Source organism: Saimiri boliviensis, chromosome 1 (genome assembly GCF_048565385.1).
Source record: "Saimiri boliviensis isolate mSaiBol1 chromosome 1, mSaiBol1.pri, whole genome shotgun sequence".
Classification (NCBI taxonomy): Eukaryota; Metazoa; Chordata; class Mammalia; order Primates; family Cebidae; genus Saimiri; species Saimiri boliviensis.
The window spans coordinates 266768127-266789534 of NC_133449.1; the positions used below are offsets into that span (position 1 = coordinate 266768127).

Here is a 21408-nt window from a genome sequence, read left to right on the forward strand (position 1 = left end):
CCTCCTGGTCAATTTCAATCTATTAACCAACACTGTGTACATGAAGAGCTACCTCCTAAGAAGGGGTCTAATTGAATTAGTATCCTGCTCACAGCTCTCATTTCTCTATAATAACTTCATGAAGAAATTGTCAAATACGATTTTGAACTCAAGAGATACTATGCCTATGGTACTCCCTGATCCACCTATCCGGCCTTGCTCTCAAGGTTACAGCAGGAATGGGTCAGCTCAACAGGACTTATTCTTGCTGTGCAGGCTCCAAATGATCATCTTTATATTCTATAGGTGCTCAGAAGTCACCTGTTTAATAATTTGCTCTTAAATTACAGCAAGGATTAATGTATAAATTATTGGTCTGTATGTTACTAAGTCCCATTGCTTTTTCTTGCCTATTTAGTCATTTATCTGCATATAGTTTTCCGGAATCCCCTGTACTCTCTGTGATTTCTCTGAGTTGTGGATAATGTCATATCTGTAGGTCGTTCCAGTCCCTAATGCAATTTTTCTGGGTCTGGGAACTTGAACTTATGTGATGCAATGAGGTTCTCAGAGCTGTACTTTACAATTAAATAGTTTACCGTTTGCTAGAGAACACAAATCATAGTAGGAATTCAGTAGCCAAGGTGGTATTCTCCAAAGTTTCAGAGATCCTCACTTTACATAGGCATCGTCCAAGTTCCTGAGAGGAGTACTTTGCTCACATGAGCAGCAGGTTTATTTTGAAGTACCACTGGTCAGGTCTTCTACCTTTTTCCAATTTGACTTCCTCTCTGTCACATTTCCTTCCATAATGAGTCATGAAGCTAAAATAAAATGTTCTAACTATCAATACCAAAAATTCCAATGAACCTTGCTAGAGGGAAGCCTAAATTATCTTTCTGTTCTCGCTATAGGAAGATGAGTTTACAAAATCATTATCACATGTAAAGACCTGCAAAGACATCAAATAACAGAAGTATATTGGGCACCTAAAAAGTGTTTGTGGTACTTGTCTGTTTCTTCCAGTTAAAAAAATATTTCTTAACTGAAATCAGTTCCAAATAAATATTCACTTCATGACTTATTTGGTATTTTCAATTTTGGGCTTTTTATCTTAAAGAGAGTCCACCAAGTCTCTAGAACTCACAAAACCTTATTACTACTATTAATTAATTTTACTTTCTTTTCTCATTTAAGATGAGTTCAGGTTACCCAAACTGTGTTTCCATTTTCAGTCTTCTATTATCTTGTTAGACAATGTAACTACAAAATCTTTTGTTTTTGGCATTTTGGCAAAGACATCTACACATATCCTTGACTGTATTCTTTCAACATTTGAATGCCTATGATGGGCTAGATACTCCCTAAATTCCTCTCCTTTTATAATGTTCTCTAATTTTTTGAATGCCTTCCCCATCCCCAAAAATGCACTGGGATCACATTAGTTTCCTTGGTACATAATTGGGATTTTAGGGGCAAATTTTCTTCTTATTGGAGACCATCCATTTCTCTTAGAGTCTTATTGCTCTTTAGAATCTGATTATAATTTCACTATAGGTTTGAAATATGCTTTCCTGATAACTAGGGCACATGTTTCTTATGTTCTGCCAGATCCTTCCTTTACTATTGCACCTCCTTTATTAATAATTTCTCCTAAATTATTGATCATTTCCATTTACCTAACTGTATGTGTTTGTTAGTACAAAATCCAAAGCAAAAGTTCTCCATAGGCCCTGTCTATATTTTGAATGTTGAAATTGTCAGCAAGGCCAGTTGAAAACTAACTGATCAAAAGCTCTGCTTTAATCTGAGTTACACTGTTGGCAGAAGAGTCCTGTATTTGGCAGCCTCCTGAAGAAGGACAGGTTTCCAAACCCAGCACACATGGCCCTGTGGCCCCTAGGCCCAGTTTCAGTGAGGAGTGCTGCTACAGGTTAGTTGAATGTGATTGAGGGCACTAAGTGGGCCCCCCGAGGTATAGCTGCTTTTGTCCTGGGGTCCAGGCCTTGGTTCTAGTGATTCCACAGGCTGGAAGCACAGACCTCTCACTCTAACTGCCTTCTGCGTTCTCTCTGCACCTGCCCTTGTTGCTGGCAAAGGGAGGAGATCCCAGGCTCTCCTCACATTTGGTTGCTACCTGAATGTTATATGAAAGCAGCCTCTATTTTCTATCTCCCTCCATTTGTCTATTGAAGTAAGGTTGACCTGGGCCCTCAGAAGGTCTGGAAACAGGGTTACCAGATACAGTACAGGATTCCTAGTTAAATTTGTTGTTTAACTGAAATCCAAGTTTAATTGGGCATTTGTCTTCCTCTTCCTTGGCAGGTATATTAGTCTGCTTTCACATAGCCGATAAGACATACTTGAGACTGGGAAGAAAAGATCTCATGAGACTTGTTCACTATCACAAGAACAGCATGGAAAAGACTGGCCCCTATGATTCTATTCAATCCTGCTGGGTCCCTCCCACAACACGTGGGAATTCTGGGAGATACAATTCAAGTTGAGGTTTGGGTAGGGACACAGCCAAACCATATCAGCAGGTAAACTCGGCAGTTCACGCGTGGGGAGTCTGGAGTGGAAAGGAACTAGACTGGATCACGTGGCCTGCTTTGCTGTAGCAAAAGGTTTTTACTACCTGGTCTTTCTTAGGAAACGAGAGGTCTGTGCTGTGCATCATCCGTGTTTCTCCACACCAGTTTCCTTCACCTTGTTAGTGCCTGGGGAGGCTAATGTAATCTACTTCAGAAACTCCCTGGCCCTTCATATTCTTGGCCAGAGTATTTTTCTGCTCCTATTTGCGGGGTTGCATTGCATCCTTCTGGGGAAGGCCACAGCTCCTGTCAGATGGCCCTCTAAGTGCAGAAGTCATGTTGAGGCCCAAGGATCTATTCCCTTTCTGCACCTCCTCAGCCTAAGGGTTGTAATGACCCCCAGCTGTCCCTTGTTGGAGGGGAGGGAATAATCTAATCCTTGTCGGTTGCCATACTTATTGCCCCCACATTTGTAACTAGTCTTTTATTTCACGCTCCTCAAATTATCATGTTTTCTATAGAATCCAGAATGCTGGAAGATCTACATGGAGCATGTACCATATTTCAATGTTAATTAAAAAAAAAAAAATCCTGCTTTCTTTCTTGTCTCTATGGAGTTCTTTCAAGGGTTTCAAGTTTTGGAGTTAAGAAATGAATGTAGGTGTTTTTGCCCCACACTCCCCATCACTTACCATATCGTATCATTTTAATTTTATCTCATTCCCAACACCCACTTCTATAGCTTGCTTCTATGATATGTTTTTGAATCTACACATACTAATGTTAATATATACATTAAAGTAGCTTCTATTTGGCTGAGGTCAACTATATACATCCATAATTATATCATTTATTGTTATGATTTTAAAATATTTTCTATTCTAATTTCCCTCTCAATGCTAATTAATCAATTAGAAACCTATCAAGAATCTGTTACATACTCTGCACTGTGTTTGTGTTGAATACAGTGAATTATTCCATGTTCCTACCCTCCCCAAAGAATTTACAGTTTAATTGGGAGAGAAGACATAGTCCTAGAAAAGCTCAATAATAACAACAACACAATTTCTGTATTTCATAATTGGTTCTCAAATGCCTGGCACAGATGGTCGCTGCTGAGTTTATCAGAGCGAGAGGTCACTGGGGACTGGAATGAAGAAGGAGACCTTGACTTTTAAAAAGCTCTTTGTCGTTTAATAAGTTTTAAAGGAATGACCATTCTGTGGACTTTCTGAGAATTCATCTGTCAAAGCAACCAAAAATGGTAGCTGGCAACTGGGCCTTGCTAGTTGAGCTGGGCAGAGTTTCCAGCACTCCCCTGGGACATCTCCTTACCTAGCATAACCATTAATGTTCCCAGGTCAGATAGCTGTGTGTTCTTTTATGGATTTAGTTAGCTTCAAAAATATTCTTCTGCTTCTAAAAAGTCAAAGGTTAAACTTCATTTAAAAGCATTATGATGGAGGTATTAAAAAATGAATAAAAGCCTAGAAATTTGCTGGATATGTGTTCTGGGGAAGTCATTCTTCCAGGAATCTGCATCTCTGTGTGTCATTGGGAAGAAAATTATGCCTCACAGAACCCATTTGTTCCCCCATTTTAGCACTCAATAGCAGTTCAAAGCATGACTCAGAAACTCAAGTAGGAGGATGAGATATGGGTCATTGAGTAGTCTCTAAAAAAAGCTTCTCAGCTTTTTGATGGATAGATATGTATTACCTGCTGTAAAAGGCCTTCAGGATATTGCAAATGACAGTGAATCTTACTATATGCAGGAGAAAGAATGGATTTTTTTCTCCAGCTTGATTCTAAACGGCCATACCTCAGGAACTGGTTCATTCACATAGACCCATTCTTCCGATCCTGGCTTAGGTAGTTGAGGCACTATTGCAACAGGTGATACATCTGTAGAGTCAGCAGGTGATTTCTTTACTGGTGCTTTTCCTCCTGACGGTTTTCCTTTAGGAGAACCTTAAACATGCATATCAAATTATTCCAATACAAGTAAATGAATGGGACAGAATTCTGGTGGATAAATAAATCTATAATTTTCACGGACTTCAGGCAATTTATTAATTACGTTTTAAGCCTTTATGAGGAGTCTTACAAAAAATGCTTATCCTCCATAGCTCCCAAATTAACCAATAAAACAGTAAATGTTTTAAAGCAATCCAGCCTATCCAAGTGGCTAATAAATTTGATATTTTATTTTCATCTTTGTCTTTGCTTTTACAATGAACATGTGACTTTTATAAAGTTTAGACTCTAGAACAAAATGTGTTTCACCTACTATTTTAAAAACTGGCAAATTAAACTGTCTACCCTGAGTAAGAAAGAAAGTAGCTAGAACATGAGTGGTGCTCTTGGTATCCCTTGGAGACCCGATGAGAGGGCAGAGAGAAAGGAGGATGTTATGAGTCAGCTGGGGTAGGTGAGGGATGCAGGGGAGGAGAAGAGAGTTGTTGTAGCTCCTGAACAGTCCCTGCACATCACACAGGGTTTCTGTGGGGAAATTATATTTCTTGCTACAGTCAGGGAATAAAGATGAAGGTAGTTGCTGTGCCATAAGCCTGGCAGATTCAAGGCATGAGAGAGAGAAGGGCAGGGGAGAGTCAGGAAAGGGAGAAGAGGGGTGTGGAGGGCAGGGCAGGGCTTGGGAAGAAAAAAAAAAAGAGGAGGTCTGATTTTCAATTCAGAATCCAAAAAGGACATTCACTTCACTTTCCCTGATAACATCAAGAGGGGAATCTAGATCTGTTAAGTGATACCCTAGGGTATGAACAACCTTGGTTCTTAACTCAGAAAGCACTAATATTCCCTGGAAAGATCAAGTTATTATAGTTTGGAAATTCACTCCATTTAAAATTCCACTTACCTTTAGATTAATTATTGAATTTTTTAGATGCAGTTTATAGACACTTGTAGAACTAGGAGCACTTTCTTCCTTCAAAATATATTTCTTTACTGAGTATTATTTAATGATAAAGTTGTTTAGAAAAGCAAATACATCTTCTACTTTTGTGTCAGTTAAAAATAAGTGGATTATAAGTAGAGGAGAAATTGTTAATTATATCTTGTGGACAGTGTAGATGATCTCTACTTATATATTTAAAAATAGTATTATCTATAGATCTGAAGTTATATCTAAATTCTATAAAATTTAGAAAAATTTAAGAAAATCTTTTTTTAGGCAGTAATTGACAATTTTCACAATTAGATATATTTTTCTATATAATGATTTTCGTTGAACTGAATCTCTGATGAAGTACAAATGATAACTCTATGACTAATTTAAAATGAATTTCCTAAGCAAAATTCCTAAGAAGAACTTTGTAATGATAACTTTAGAGACTGGAATGAGTCTTTTTTTTTTTTTTTTTTTTCCCTTTCCTTAAACATCATGTTCATTTAGTGAAAACTGAGAGAACCAAGGAATATTTCTGGACTACTGTGCTTTGATTCTATACAGCTTGTATTTAACTTTTAACAATGAAAATGCTGAAGAGCAAAATATTTGAATGAATAAAAATATATGCATTAGTGAATATTCACTTTTGAACAAAATCTTTATGAGCATCTTAAATGTAACATTAGCAGCCTAACTTTTTAAGTATCATCAATACAATCTTACGAAGGCTTTGTTTTCTAATAAGGTATTTGCTTTCACTTGTAGAGTTTGGATCATTGAGTCCTCAGTATAACTATTCCTCATGCTCATGAGTGAAAGGTTTGGAAAATAAACTATGATTAGCATATGGCAAAGGCACATATTAGCATTTTTTGTTATAAAAACTTGACAGTATCACATAGAAGCTCATTGCACTGGAATGAGCCCAATAAAAATAAAATCCAGTAAAAAGAGAAATTCAATTTTATAACATTGGATTTTAAAAATCAATGTTATAAATAAAGAAATAAAGACAAAAATGACAGAGCAGTAAGGTTAAGCAAAGAAGATAATAATAGGAACTCAGTAAAGGTCTGAGTAATTAAAAGTCAAGAGCTGGAACCAAAAGTTACAAGTAAGGAAGTAAATAGTTAATTCTAAGATAAGAGTTTCAATTGATGAGAGGACATTAGGAAAACCAGACACTTTGAAATTAAACTGGCCTTCCTCAGGGAAGTGAAAGGATTGGGAGGTGAGAATTGTAGGAGGGAAGAAAAGATATGGAAAGTCTGATTTATGTGTTTTTTTTCTTTTTTCTTTTAAGAAAGGCATTAGTGTTTCCTTTGTGTTGCAAAATATGTCCTGCAGGACTTGATTTAATTAACAGCTTCACTAGATAGAAAACAGATCAGTTAACAGTGATGGCTTTCTTACTGCCTTGGGGGTCAGGCATGTTCAGCAAAAAACAACTCTTTGTTAACAGATGCCAACAATGGCAACCAAAGTGGAGATTTAGAGTGTCTTAGATAAAATTTTAGCTCAGCAATGGAACAGACTGAAGAAACATGACCAGGAAGAGGAGAGGTCCAGTGTTAGGCAAGGAGCCAGAGACTGAACATGTGTTCTCAGAACTCACTATTGAAAAAATATTCTGAAAAAGCTCATGGAGGGAAAGCTTTTTCTGCTTACTGTCCTAAAATTTATACTGTTATTCTGTGTACAGCTAGAGATACAGAATGTGGATGACTATAAATGAGACTGGTTATCTGGGGTCACTTATAAAACTTAATTTTAGTATTTTTGTAATCAGTGATAAGAGGGAACTCTCCAGGTCAGCTTTAAAAAGGATTCACCTTTCTGCCCACTATCTTTAGTGACTTGGTCTGGGGCCAATAATAATCGTCCATATTTATTTACGGTTTATTCTAGGCCAGACCCTGTACTATTTACTTTTTTGCACATTTACTTATTCTTTATAATAGCCACATGAGTAGATACTTCTATTACTCCATTTCACAGATGAGGAAATTGAGGCATATTAAGGTACAGTAACTTGCCAGAGGTAACCCATATATGGTAAAGGGCAGAGCTAGAATTTCAGTCTAGGCAGGCTGGCTGCAGACTTCATGCTTTTGATCAGGCGTCCCCAAACTTTTTACACAGGGGGCCAGTTCACTGTTCCTCAGACCGTTGGAGGGCCGCCACATACTGTGCTCCTCTCACTGACCACCAATGAAAGAGGTGCCCCTTCCTGAAGTGCGGTGAGGAGTCGGATAAATGGCCTCAGAGGGCTGCATGCGGCCTGTGGGCCATAGTTGGGGGATGCCTGCTTTTGATTGTCATACCTCATTACCTTTTAGTGTCTGTTGATGTAGTTCTTATTGACAAAATGTTCTTTTGATTCATACTTAGAAGTCTGCAAACTCAGAGAAGTTCTTATACTATTATTTATTATCAGTTGATTTTAAAATTATTTTTATTTATATTGTTATACTAATTTTCTTTTTGGTAAATTTCTGGCAAAAATTTTTAAACTATAGGCTGATAAACAGATTCATTAAAAGACTCATACTTAAGAGCATAAATAGTATTTTTTTAAATTTAAACAATTGTAACATTATTGAGGGAAAATCCAGGGAAGTTATGAGCAATTTAGTGTGCAAATTAACGTGGGAGTGTAGATTATATTTTCTGAAGAGTTAAGAAGCTCTTTTCTGTTTTTTTCTCATAGGTTAACAGTTCTTAATAAAACATTTCTTTATTCATTTTGACTCTAAATTTCCTCATCTTTGACATGGTAAATTGATAATTTCTACTTCATAGATGATTGTGAAATTTAATGAAATTATATATGTAAATTATCTTGTGCAGTGCCTGGTGCATGAAAGATACTTTATAAGAGGTAATTTGTTATTATGCTTATAAAACGTATTATAAAAGAAGACTATGGTTGAATTTTGCTACCAGAACTGTGATGGATCATAAATTAATCACCAGCTTTTGTATGTATGGCATCAACCTTCCAATGAAGCCCAACGTATTTTGCATTTGCTATAGACCTACGATGACCTTGCATTCTGTGCTACATACTATCCTCTGTTAAAGGTCTCAGATGATAAAAATCGATTTTAGAAATTAATCCTGTTAAAACTTAAACCCATAGTACTTCCTTCTTCACCTTGTTTGTCAGGTTGCTCTGATTAATGAGTCATCACAATAAGCATTGTGTCTTTGAGCTGAATGTGCTAATTTCCTTCTTTCAGGGCTTTGTGTTTTTATTTCTATTTCAACAGCATTATTATAAACATGTTTTTTATTGCAATCCAACATAAATATTTGAAGGAAGGGGTATATTATAAATAATACACTAGAGATCATTGAATGTTTCTGATTTTTCAGTGGCTACAATAGAGCAGTAAGCCTGAGGCTCCAGTAGAGTAGTTCTCAAATGTTAATGATCATCAAATCCTCTAGTGGGCTTGTTAAAACACAAAACTGCTGGGCCCCACCCCTGGAGTTTCAGATTTAGTAGGTCTTGGGTGGGGCTGAGTATCTATATTTTTAACAAGTTCCCAGGTGATGCAGATGCAGATGCTGCTGGTCCTGAAACCACACTTCAAGAGCATCTGCTCTCATGGATGATCTGGTTATTTCAATTTCATTTCACTTTTGTCTTTTTTCCTCTGTTCTCTCACATCCTTCAAATTAAGTGTCATTAATGAGACAGCCAGGTGGGAGGGGGTCACTGGAAAAACTTTAACCAGCCTGCCTGTGAGGGTTCAGTCAGGATGGTGGGAGAAATTGTAAAAGTATAAGAAATAGTCACAAACTTTCCTGGAAGGCTAGGAGGTTTGCATAGTTTCAGTAAAAGGTCTAGCTGAAGGCAGCCTAATCCTCTTGACCTTGAGTTAACAGCAGAAATGCAAACAAAAAGGGAATGTAGAAGAGTTTATCTAAATAGCTTGTTTACTCATATGGTCCTATGAATCATTCATAGGCAGGATGTCTCTCTTGGGGGTCAACAATATTAATTACCTTCTAGTACAACCTTTGTCATTTAATCTGTACTAAATAAATTCAAACTTTGCTGGCTGATCGAGGCAACACTGCAGACTGAAATAGCAGAGCCCCTTAGTTGGACTGAAGGCAAGAGATCTGCCTGTCAGGCTAAGTGTACATTATTCTTCAGTGTACGTCATGCAAGCCTAGGTTTCCAGGTCAGACCCTGGTACCTACCCACTAGGGTGGAGCCTTGGAAGTTCATGCCATTTGTGGTGGGGAGAAGCCTGGCCCCTCCTTTTCCTGTGTGGAACCTGGGATTCAAACTGCCAGGTAGGAGGTGCTTTAGCAGAGAGACTCTGGCCTTGGAAGAGTCCCTGTTTCCCCCTTTTTTCCTGTTTATGCCCAATAAAACCCTGCTTTATTCCTTTTTAAACCATGTGAGCCTAAATTTTCATGGCTGTGGAACAGACAAAAACCCCATCTTTAGCTGAACGAAGGAAAAGTCTTGCAACATTTTTGGCACCCAATATGGGGCTTGAGAAGCAGTGAGTGAAATGGGGACTCAAAACCTCTCACTATTGCTTCTAAGCCTTTTCATTCTTGGACTTCTGAGGATGGGGGAAAACAAGCCTCCAAACCCCATGAATCCCAGGCCTTTTCATGGCCATTTCCTTTTTTTTTTCTGGACAGACCAGCAAGCACCAGCTTCCTGATGCTCCCTGCTCCCTGCCAGGGTTGGGACACATGGCACCAGGGTCCTGAACTGCTGACTGCCTGGGTCCCAGCCACAAGCCACCACAGCCATCCCCTTTCCCAGCCAAAGAGTTTTACTCCATTGGACAGTAATTGAACTAACCTCCCTGGTAGAGAACAGCTTTCATAAGAATAAGAGGTTCTTCCCAGGCATTTTTATACGTTTTTTTCCGTCTTCTCCACCCCGTCAGCAGTTTACCTTTAAAGTTTTTTTCCCCCACTTTACTAGGCCAGGCCCCTCAACTAACACTGTTCATATTTTCTGTAAAGTTTTAATTGTGAAAAAGGATTTGTGGGGCTAGTCTTGGGCTGCGACCAATCTGGTATACTTTGCATGTCTATATGGTTTGTGCCGCTCCATCTTGCTTTACATCCTGGGGGCATAACTGCTTAGCAAGGCTTTGTTTAGCAATACTGCCTTAGGGGATGAGCCCTCTCTGGTTCAGTATCTGCATGTTTTCCTAGCTCTTTCTCTTAAAGTACCCCACCCAGCAACTGAATTTTCTTCTGCCTATGTATGTACTGTGTGTGATGTCTATGAAAAGAGCTCTAATTAATTTGTCATGAAGAAAGACAAGCACTTGGATCACATACTTTTTTTAAGGGAAGTTAAAAGCTGTGGTACCTTTTAGTTCACTCTTTAAGAAATAAAAACAACCCTAAAGACTTGGTAAAATGCAGGCCAGATGCAAGGTTTGCTAAGTGTTTTAAGGTTGCAAACTGCTTTTTGGGTTTTGAGAACTATATGACATGCTGGCTTCACAACTGGTAAGGCCTGGGGACATATGGAACTAACCTCACCCTTTATTAAGAAGGCAAACCTTGGCTACTTAGCACACAATTAAAGCAACTTACCAAGTTTTACCTTAAAGTTAAAATTCTTAGAGGAGTTAATTGAAACTACTAGAAATAGATTTACATGCAAGGTGTGTAAGAACAGTAAAATGTGTTTTTTAGTAAAAGGTTATAAGAAGGCATGGAAATGTTAATCTATGCCTAGAGTTAAAGGATTGTTTTGAGTTAAATTAGGAAAAAGCTGAAGGTTCAAAGAAGTGGTAGAAAAATTGTAGAATTTAATCTTTCATTAAAGGTTCTCTATGTGAACATACTGACTAAGTTCCGAAAAGGTTATTATATGGTTTTCCTGTAAATTAAGCATTGAAATAAAAGCATAACAAGGTTTTCCTAAGGCACGAATCTGCTCTTTGGCAAAATCTGTAAAGGGATATAAAAGGTTTTTGCTTATTTATAATTTCTGAGTCATCATTTGGCAAAATAAATAGTCTACGGTAATCTGCAATTATACTTCATACTTATCAAGTGTTTTAAGTGTATTTGAAAGTCTTCCCAAAATCAAACTTCAGTATCAAAAGTATCTTCCCTGGCACCTGTCTTTTTGAATACTTCAGAGGGCCCTGAAGTTTCCAGAAAAAAGAGGTAAATAGGATTATTTGATAGGTTTAGTACATGGGATTGCCAAAATGATGCTCAATCTTCTTGAGGTTATATCTTGGCAAATAATGCTAATATATATTGCCAAATTGTATACAATTTCTAAAATTCTAATGTCTAAGTATATGCTATCAATCATAATTAAGATTATGTTATTAAAAACTATGGAGATAACCAAATGTCTTTGTCAATTGTGTTTCTAACTGCAACTACCTTAGACATTTTGCTATCCACAGACAATTGTTTTATTTTAATCCTTTTCAAAGATGGTTTATAATGAGCTATAAACCTTAATAGATGCTCTCAAACACAGGTTTCTGATAACTTTGGAGATTGTGACATTGGAATAAAAGAAAATATACAGGACTCATAAACAGCCGAAATATTCATGAATATATCAAGTGAAGCAAGAACTAAATGGACTGAACTCAGAAAGCTGAAGCAACATTTTTGACTTTTGCTTGGAATATTGCTGATCCTTGTTTTGTTTTTCAGAGTCAAGGAAACTTACTTTGAGCTATTTGCAGCCTTTAATAATTAAGCAAGGTATCCCCCTATGATCAAAATTTGCAGCATGTTTGTTTCTCTATGCCTGGTTCCTCCAGAATTTAGAGCCTATCTGTGAGTATTCTTATGGCAATATAGTTGTTTGCATCAGTGCAATAAAAATCCATTTTTCTTTTGCAACAGGACACAATTGGAGAAAGTGGTTATTTTACTAAGGCTTTGACTGGAAGGGTATGCTTCCCTTTAAGGAGTAAATCTCTACTTGCAGAGCCAATAAAAGCCCAGTAGGGAAACTGGCCTCATGCATTCATCTACACCAGATGTCCTCAAACTTTTTACACAGGGGGCCAGTTCACTGTCCCTCAGACCATTGGAGGGCCGCCACATACTGTGCTCCTCTCACTGACCACCAATGAAAGAAGTGCCCCTTCCTGAAGTGCAGTGGGGGGCCAGATAAATGGCCTCAGAGGGCCGCATGCGGCCCTGTACAGGGTTCCTGACCTGTGGTCAGTAAAGAATGTCACTTTTTAACAGGTCCCGGAGCTCCAAGTATGGGACCATAGAGGAGAGGATCACCCAGTTCATAGGTATTTGAGGATACAAACTCATGATTAGGCTTGGCTTTGAAAGGTCTTATCTGAGATTCTTTGTGGAACAGACTTCTATCCGAGCCAATCCAAAAGGCCTATGTAAAAGTAATAGTTCTTGCTGCACTTTATTCAAATAGGCCAGTTATAAGACTAAAATCTGTTTTGCAAACTATTCAGTTCTGTGATGATTGTTTAACAAAAATGAGGACTGGAGAGACAGAAATCATGTTTCAAAACTTATCATACATTTGTCATTAAATTCTAAATTCATTAGTTGTTCTTAAGTTTTCACCTACATTTTAGACTAATCCTGCTTGCTCCAGTGAACCAACCAGAAATTTCTGGCTGCAGCTCAAAAAGAACAAAAGGGATCGGTAATGTAAAAATCTGGATCCATATGCTAGTTCCAAGCAATTATCCTGCATATCCTGCCAGGTGATGGGAATAAATAGGATGCCCATCAATCAGAGGTTTCCTTTTTGAGAAAGTAAGACCAAGGGAGCTAAGCAAAGCCAAGCACCATGCACCCAAATCTTAGCAAGCATAACTATAGCCACCAGTTATCTGGGTGTGTCACAAGACATCCTTTCCTCTTCCTTGTTGGAAGAGGACTCAGTTCCACAGTTTCACCTTAGCATCCACTTATAATAAGGAGTCCCTGAGACATATTTTTGTCCCAAACTCAATTTCAAGCTTTGAGTCAAAGCCCTAGAAAGGAAAGATGGATCTAAGGGATTCAGAGGCAAATGACAATAGAGGTTAAAAGGCACAGCAAAGGTGAATGTGTCTGATTCCTGCTGATTAAGCCAAGTTCAAGCTTCCTGTTTCATGGATAAAGGCCACATTAGTATCCATGACATAAATGGTATCTAGGAAACTCCGATGCTACTGACAGCAGGGGAGATAAGGCATACGTGGATAAGAGCAGATAATTCCTATTGTGTAGGGCCTCTCTGCTTTAAGGCACTTTGGCACTCACAGTGGGACCTGCCCAAATCACTCAGATACAAAGATGGAAGAGGGAAAGAGAATACTCTTCCCTCTCCCTCATGTAACCTGGATATCTGCTAGGAAGAGAAGGGAACCAGGGATGCCTATTCCCCTCTTTCTATTCATCTCCATTCTATATCCATTTTGAATGCATCCTGACCCTCAGGGATTCCTTTAAAAGGTGCTACTTTTTTTCTTTCTCCTCCTCTGTCCTCTCTTCACAGATAGGTAATTGTGTCTCTGTACCATGGGACACTCACCTTGGATGCATCCTCTGAACTGGAAAGAGTTAATTTCCCAAACCTTAAACTGGTTGGTTTAGGATTGGTCTCAGGGGAAGGGAACCCAGAAGCCCAACATGCCAGCAAATGGGTAGAGTTTTTTTTTTAACCAGTTGGGGTTCTGTCCTCCCTCTCCCTGTGCAAACTGGTAAAAGACCTCAGAAGTTTTGACCTGTCCTTATCCCTCCCCATGTTTCATTTTGATACATGTTTTCTAATAACCCCATTTGTCTGCTCTTGTCTTCAGGCCATCAAATTCTAAACGGTCATGCAACCAGAGCCTCTGACATGGCCCCTTCTGCTAGGAATCCTTAAATGGTCTCTGAGGGAGCTCTAACTGCCATTTCCCAAGAACAGCACCGCCTGTCAGCTGGAAGCAGTTAAGATAGGTCTTGTCGTTATCCTTAATCTACCAGCAGTTAGATGTACTTCTTTAGAGGTGGGAATCAGCCAGCCAGGTGGGAGGAGGTCCCTGGAGAAACTCCCACCAGCCTGACCACTAGGGTGGAGCCTTGGGAAGTTTACACCATCTGCAGTGGGGAAAAGCCTGGCCCCTCCTTTTCCTTTGTGGAACCTGGGATTCAAACTGCCAGGCAGGAAGGGCTCTAGTGGAGGATCTCTGGCCTGGCAAGAATCCCTCTTTCCCCTCCTTTTTTTCCCTTTTCACCCAATAAAATCCTGCTTTACTCACCCTTTAAACCGTTGGTGAGCCTGAATTTTCATGGCCATGGGATGGACAAGAACCCTGTCTTTAGCTGAACTAAGGAAAAGTCCTGTAACATTAATGCTTATAATATTGATACTACATTTATTACATTAAGTGGCCTGGTAGTACCTACAATTGACCCTATAAGACAAATCAGGAGGCAAGCACCGGAACATTACTAACACTAATACATGTGACAGAGCATTGGAACTAAAGATGGCGTGATTTCCAAGTGTTTGTTCCAGAGAACTCTGGTCCCTACAGATTCTTCTCCAGGGAGAAGAATTCTGCATCCAAAATGTTCTGGGATCTTACATATGGTGTATCCTACTCCCTTTGAAATGCACATTGTCATAGAAAAATAAATCCTGTAATTAAAAACATTTTAACTTGATGTAACTTGGCATTTTCTGAATTTAGTTGATTATGGAAAACCTTCTTCATTTGGCTCCTAATTAACATCTCTCCCAGGTAAGGCTATATGTTTGAAAAGCCGTTGTTTAATAAAGAAACATAATGGGACAGTGGCAAACTGGTTGAAGAGGAGGTGAAATATTTTAAAAACACTCTAAGTACCATTGTTAATGGCATCTCAGTGTCAAGATTGGGGAAGCAGAAGGGTAGAAACTGATCTCATATGCAGAGAAGAATATAAATGAATCAAAGACATCAATAGCAGGAAATAATAAGTTTGAAGAAAGGATAAAATAGATGGTTCCTCAACTCATAGGTGACACTTTAAATATAATTGGTATCAATGACCTGTGAAATAAACAGATGACCAATTAATGGTGTTCACCTGAAATGGTGTTAATTTGAAATATTAAGAAATAAAATCATTTGTTCTACATGAAGGAAATCCAGAGCCACACTATTTATATGTAACAGAGAGACTTTTAAATCTTGAGAGTTTTCCTATCTCAAATATTACTTAATGCAATAGAATAGTAAAATAAAAGCAATAAATATTTGGAAGTCTTTGGAGTTAGTTAATTTGAGCTAACGACATGGCTCCAATGTATATATTTTGCTGTTGAACCTGTGTTTGCCTGTGAATTGTTTGGAGTCTGTATGCTTTTATTAAGGATGCCCTTAGAGCATGTGTAAATTATGTTTAATTTGATGCTTTGGTACATAAGTCTTTTTAATTTCTATTTTTGATGATTCTATAATGATGTTTCATTTGCTTTTTTGATTCTAATGAGAAAAAAGAGATGAGTAATGTAAAATATGAAAATTATTCTATTAGTAAACAAGTGAGAGCTGAGAACAACTTATAGCCCTTAAAATTTTAACTAAAACTTCTATCTCCGTGTTAACTCACCAATTAGGTCTAGTTATATAAACCCATAATATCACATAATTAGAGAAGGGTGAGGTTCCCTTTGAGAATCATGGTTTTATATATATATATATATATATATATATATATATATATATATATGTATTTAAATGCTCAAATGTCTATTTTAGCACATTATGTTTTGAACATTACACGCTCTTGGACTGCAACCGCACTGGCAGTTTGTGATGAACAGTTTAAAAAAGGCACATACTTCATGACAATGCTGCTTGGATGAACCTGGAAGAAGTAAACTGCATGTGTCCATAGCTTCATTTAAATCTTTAGTTAATTGGTTGCTATAGCAACTTTAATATGAATCTAACTGATGTGCTTTATAGAGCTTAGGATTTTCTTTCACCAACTATCAATTACTTTAAAAATTATATCCCCTTATTTCACAGAAATAGTTAAAGCAAAATAAAAAAAAACACAAATGAAACTAGGATCAGAAAAAATATAGCTTAAAGTAGAAATTCAAAATCAGGAGAGGAATTAGAAGGCAGACCATTGAGATCTAGGTTCTTGCACAGATACGGAACCTGAGCCATGAGTTTTTTCTGAACTTCTAGTCAGCCAAAACACAAAGGGAAGTGATCTCACTTAAAGGTGCCCATTAATTATCCAGAGGAGGAGACATTTTCCTGTCCCTTGATTCTGAACAAAATTTATCACCTAGGATTTCATGTAGGAGCCACTGAATGATGTAGTGGGCATAATATTCCTTAAGAAAATATAGTACCAGGTATTTACTGGTATAATAAAAGTTTTACCGCCACTGCTATGTTATGTGGTGGAGGACTTTTTATCAAATGTTGAGGACTTTTTTTAAGACTGGAAGTTTCATTTCATTTCAATGGACATTACAGTTGGCTTACTAAATTCCAAAACTAAGCAAAGTCATTAATGAGTTTTGAATGAAAACATGGTCTTCAGAAAAACTGTTAACGAAATTCTTTACAACAAATAATTCTATAAAAATTTAAACTTGGCCAGGCATGGTGGCTCACTCCTGTAATTCCAGGATTTTGAAAGGCTGAGGCGGGGAGATTGCTTGAGCCCAGGAGTTTGAGACCAGCTTGGGCAACATGGTGAAACCTGATCTCTACAAAAAACATGCAAAAATTAGCCAGGGATGGTGGCTATGCCTGTGGTTACAGCTACTTGAAAGGCTGGGGTGGGAGGACTGTTTGAGCCTAGGAGGTCAAGGCTGCAGTGAGTCATGATCACACCACTGCATTCCAGCCTGGGCAACAGAATGAGACCCTGTTTCAAAACAAAGAAACAATAACTTAAAATCAAACATTATGCAGAATAAAAACTTTGCAAGCCAGGTATTTTAGAAATAGTATCGCATGGATAAAGCTATAGGCATTTACAATTAACTGAAAAAGGCAAGCAATGCAATGCCACCAGCTTAATTTAAGTTGTAAGGTTCCTCCTGGGCAGTAGGGAAGCAGGTGGGGTAGGCGGGTGGGGAATCAACCTCTTACTTACCAAATAAAAGAAGTGAAACAAAAAAACCTATCAACAAAACCTAAAAACAAGCAGCCATGGAATTGTAATATTGATAAAAACAACAACAACAACAACAAAAAGTAAACATCAGATATGAATGTCAGGTCAAAATAATTTTCAATAAAACAACATCAACCAAAATAACCTGTTAATGCTCAAATAGGTAACTTAAAAGTACCTCAGTGTTAAAAAAATAGTTACAGAGTACATATCCAAATACCCTAAAAGGGATATCAACCCTCATAAATGAGCTTTTAAAAGTTTACTTATTGTGGCTGTACGCATAACATAAATTTTCCAGGGAATTTATATTCTTTAAAAAAGCACAGAGTGGGGTTGGGGGAGGGGACAATAACTCAAGTTCTCTAAAATATTTGCAAGAGCTCTTTAAGGTTCTCTTTACTCTTAGATGGTTGAAGAATTTTCTAAAGAAACTCAAATAAGTAATACTTAATAAGAATTAAAATCCCTTGCATAAAATATAAATTAGAATAAAGTAAAAATCATTAAAATCTTTTGCCAGTATGCAGTTACACCAATAAGTTACATCAAGCTGTAAATATTCATTGATTCCAATTCCTTTTTTTTTTTTTTTTTTGAGAGAAATGGTGTGATCTTGGCTCACTGCAACCTCCGTCACCTGGGTTCAAGAGATTCTTCTGCCTCAGCCTCCCTAGTAGCTGGGACTAATTTTTGTATTTTTTTTTTTTTTTTTTTTTTTTTTTTTAGTAGAGACGGGGTTTCACCATGTTGGCAGAATGGTCTCAGTCTCTTGACTGCAGGATTCACCTTCCTCAGCTTCCCAAAGGGCTGTAATTACAGGATTTAGCCACCATGCCCAGCCCCAGTTCATATCTTTGTTTATAAATTACTGGCTTTAATTATTACAAAAAATGTAGGATAGGTCTCAAAAACTACCTTCAAGAGTTCCACTAAAAATAGATGGTAAAAATAAAATATTCTACTTAGTTAACAGTATTGTATCAAGTTTACTTCCTTAGTTTTGTAAATGTTCTAAGTTAATGTAAGATTTTTATTTTATTTTGTTACCAATGTGCTTATCAATGAAGGAAATTCAAGAGATCCAAGAAAACTTGATACAGTTATGTAGCTTTCTGATGACACAGTTTAGCTCAAGGATAACAGCTATAATATCTTTGATGAATGGATATTCTGCATATTAGATATTCTCTAAATTATCCCGGCCAGCATCACTTTTCTCAGCAGGGCCTTTGGTAAGCATTAGGATACAGAAAGTTTGAGGTTATATTCTTTGGCACAGCTTATGATTTACAAATGCCTGAGAGAAGTAGTCAATGTATACCACTACACAAATCTAGCTATTTTCACTGAAATAGTTATAAAATACAGAATTACATGTAATCATATCTATTTTTATTTGCTGTACCTTTTCTTTTGAGTGCGGTCTCACCTTTCTTCCCTTTTCCTTCCTGAGGAGATTCTTGCTTACCAGGCAGGGCTTCTAAACAAAATTCAACACACAAAAATCACTGATGATTTACTTCAATAGCCTGGGCTATATGATTTGCAAGCAAGCTAATGCTATTTTCCATAGGTAAACAGTTACATTTGTGAACTGCATAAAATGGCTCAGGTCTTTACTATGAGTTAAAATTACTCTGAAGATAGACTATGGACTGAAACTTCTGGAATGATAGCTCTAATAGCAGCATTATTCTCTCATATTGAGACATTTAGTCCTAACTTTAATATAAACATTTGATAATGGATTTGATCATAAACTCTTTAATAGAACTAGCTGTGGTGTTTTTAAAAGATAATCACAAGTCCATTTGAAGCATATGGCTATATTTGGATTTATTTCAATGGAATGTGGCTATACAATGAGACAGCTGTATCTGTAATAAAAGTGATGTCAAAGCCAGGTAATGTGGAATGTGCCTGTAGTCCCAGCTATTGAGGAAGTTGAGGCCGGAGAATGGCTTGAGCCTGGGAGTTTGAGTCTGGCCTGGGCAACATAGTGAGACCCTGTTTCTAAAAATTAAATAAATAAATAAAATGATAAAATAAAATAAAAATGACGGCCAAACACTTTGAAGAAGAGTTACATAACGACATTGTTTTGCTATGCTGCACCCTTGCACTTCTCTTGGTCACGTGCCTTGTAACACCCACATTTTTCATTGACTGTAATTGTAATGCAAAGAATGATGTGAGTATATTTATCTTAAATTCCCTGGGATATAGTTCGGAAATATACTGGAAAGGAGAAATTGGAAAACTGATGATTTGGAGATGCCCCAATTAATGAGTTTGTTTCTTGAAAAAAAAAAATTCACTACATCCTGCATTATTTACCAAACAAATTTAATTATTTTCCTCCCTTGGTCCTGGGCTATATTGTTTTCCTTCATTTTAAATGATGAACCAGTATGGCAATTTAAATGCCTGTGATGGAGAGAGACTCCCTCTAACCTATCGTTTTGTATTTAGAAGTGATAGTTATAAGAATGTATAGATGCCTAGCACCTCTCACTTACATTTAAATATCATGGACACGACAACCAAGATTCCACAGAAATAAGACAGGTGACTTTGTTAATCTCTCTAAATGAATGTTTAAAAATCCAAATAGTTGATAACTCAATCTAGAAGAAAGAGGGAGGAGGGATGAAAAGGAGGGACAGAAAAGAGGGAGGAAGAGAGGAGGGAGAGAGGAAGGCAGGGAAGGGGGAGGGAGGAAGGGAGGGAGGACATGAAGGAAGGAAAGAAGGAGGGAGGAGAGAGGGAAGGAAAGAAAGAAAAACCTAAATAGAAGTATAGGTAGTATTAGTCTATTGTGCCATACCAAGAACGAATTCTAAATTAAATACTGACAATTGATACTGCATTTGATAATAGACCCTTTAATGGTACATAAATATGAAGATTTTAAAATTTAATCACAAGTATAATTGAAGCAGATATATAATACAGAACTGAATAAAATATAGAATAATTTTTGAACTAAATAACTGTTAGGAATTCAATGTGCTGGCCCCTTTTAAAATTTTTACTTTGTTTCTTAGTAAATAAGTCCTCTTTTCATCTCAACTTCTATTGAAGACTGTACTTAGATGTTTGAGTAGGGCATGAAAACTTGAAAGCATCAGGCTTTCAAGTTGAAAAATGTTCCATTTTGGAAAATTTGTGAACTATTTATACAAAATTTTAAAAACCTGTGATAAATGTTCCTCTCTAAAATTGCTTAACCAAGATTCTCTCGGCTGTAGGAACAGTGCCATCTGCCCTCCTGCCCCATCAGTGCTCACCATACTGAGGCTGGATGACAGCAACTGGGACTCTGGAGATTAAGCTTTCTAAACATTCTTAAATATCAGGCATTAGCCCTGACATTGGTAGGAAAAAAAAGACAAGTACAACCACTCTTTAAAGCACCAATAGATTTATTATTTCTCCAATGAACAGTATTCAAGAATACAATTAAAAAAATGGCAAATTTCAGAAACTTAAAGACTGAGCTTTCTTTATCAGAAACACTAGAGACTGGTTTCAGGGAATGGCTCAAATACATAGATGTTCCTGACTGGAGCAAGCTGAGGAGGAGCAAGAGATGTAGAGCCATAGCTACAGGTTAAAGGATTTGATAATTCCAGGCTCACTTTAGCCACTGTTAAAACTGTCTTCTGAAGTTCTTTTTTTTTTTTTTCTTTTTCTTTCTTTCTTTCTTTCTTTTTTTTTTTTTTGGAGGCAGAGTCTCACTCTATTCCCCAGGCAGGAGTGCAATGTCGCGATCTCCGCTCACTGCAGTCTCCACCTCCCAGTTCAGGCGATTCTCCTGCCTCAGCCTCCCGAGTAGCTGCGATTACAGACACCTACAACATG

At 37.4% G+C, this 21408-nt stretch overlaps 1 protein-coding gene across 1 annotated transcript in view; it reads right to left on the bottom strand.

Moving 5' to 3' along the window:
• The window catches only part of LOC101044492 (sperm flagellar protein 2), a 205616-nt gene that overhangs the window by 89256 nt on the left and 94952 nt on the right, over nt 1-21408 (bottom strand). The window contains exons 20-21 of the mRNA XM_003925929.4: nt 18950-19024; nt 4336-4484 (exon numbers count right to left, since the gene is read on the bottom strand). Coding sequence (XP_003925978.2) covers nt 4336-4484; nt 18950-19024 — 224 coding nt within the window. The remainder of the gene's footprint in view (nt 1-4335; nt 4485-18949; nt 19025-21408) is intronic.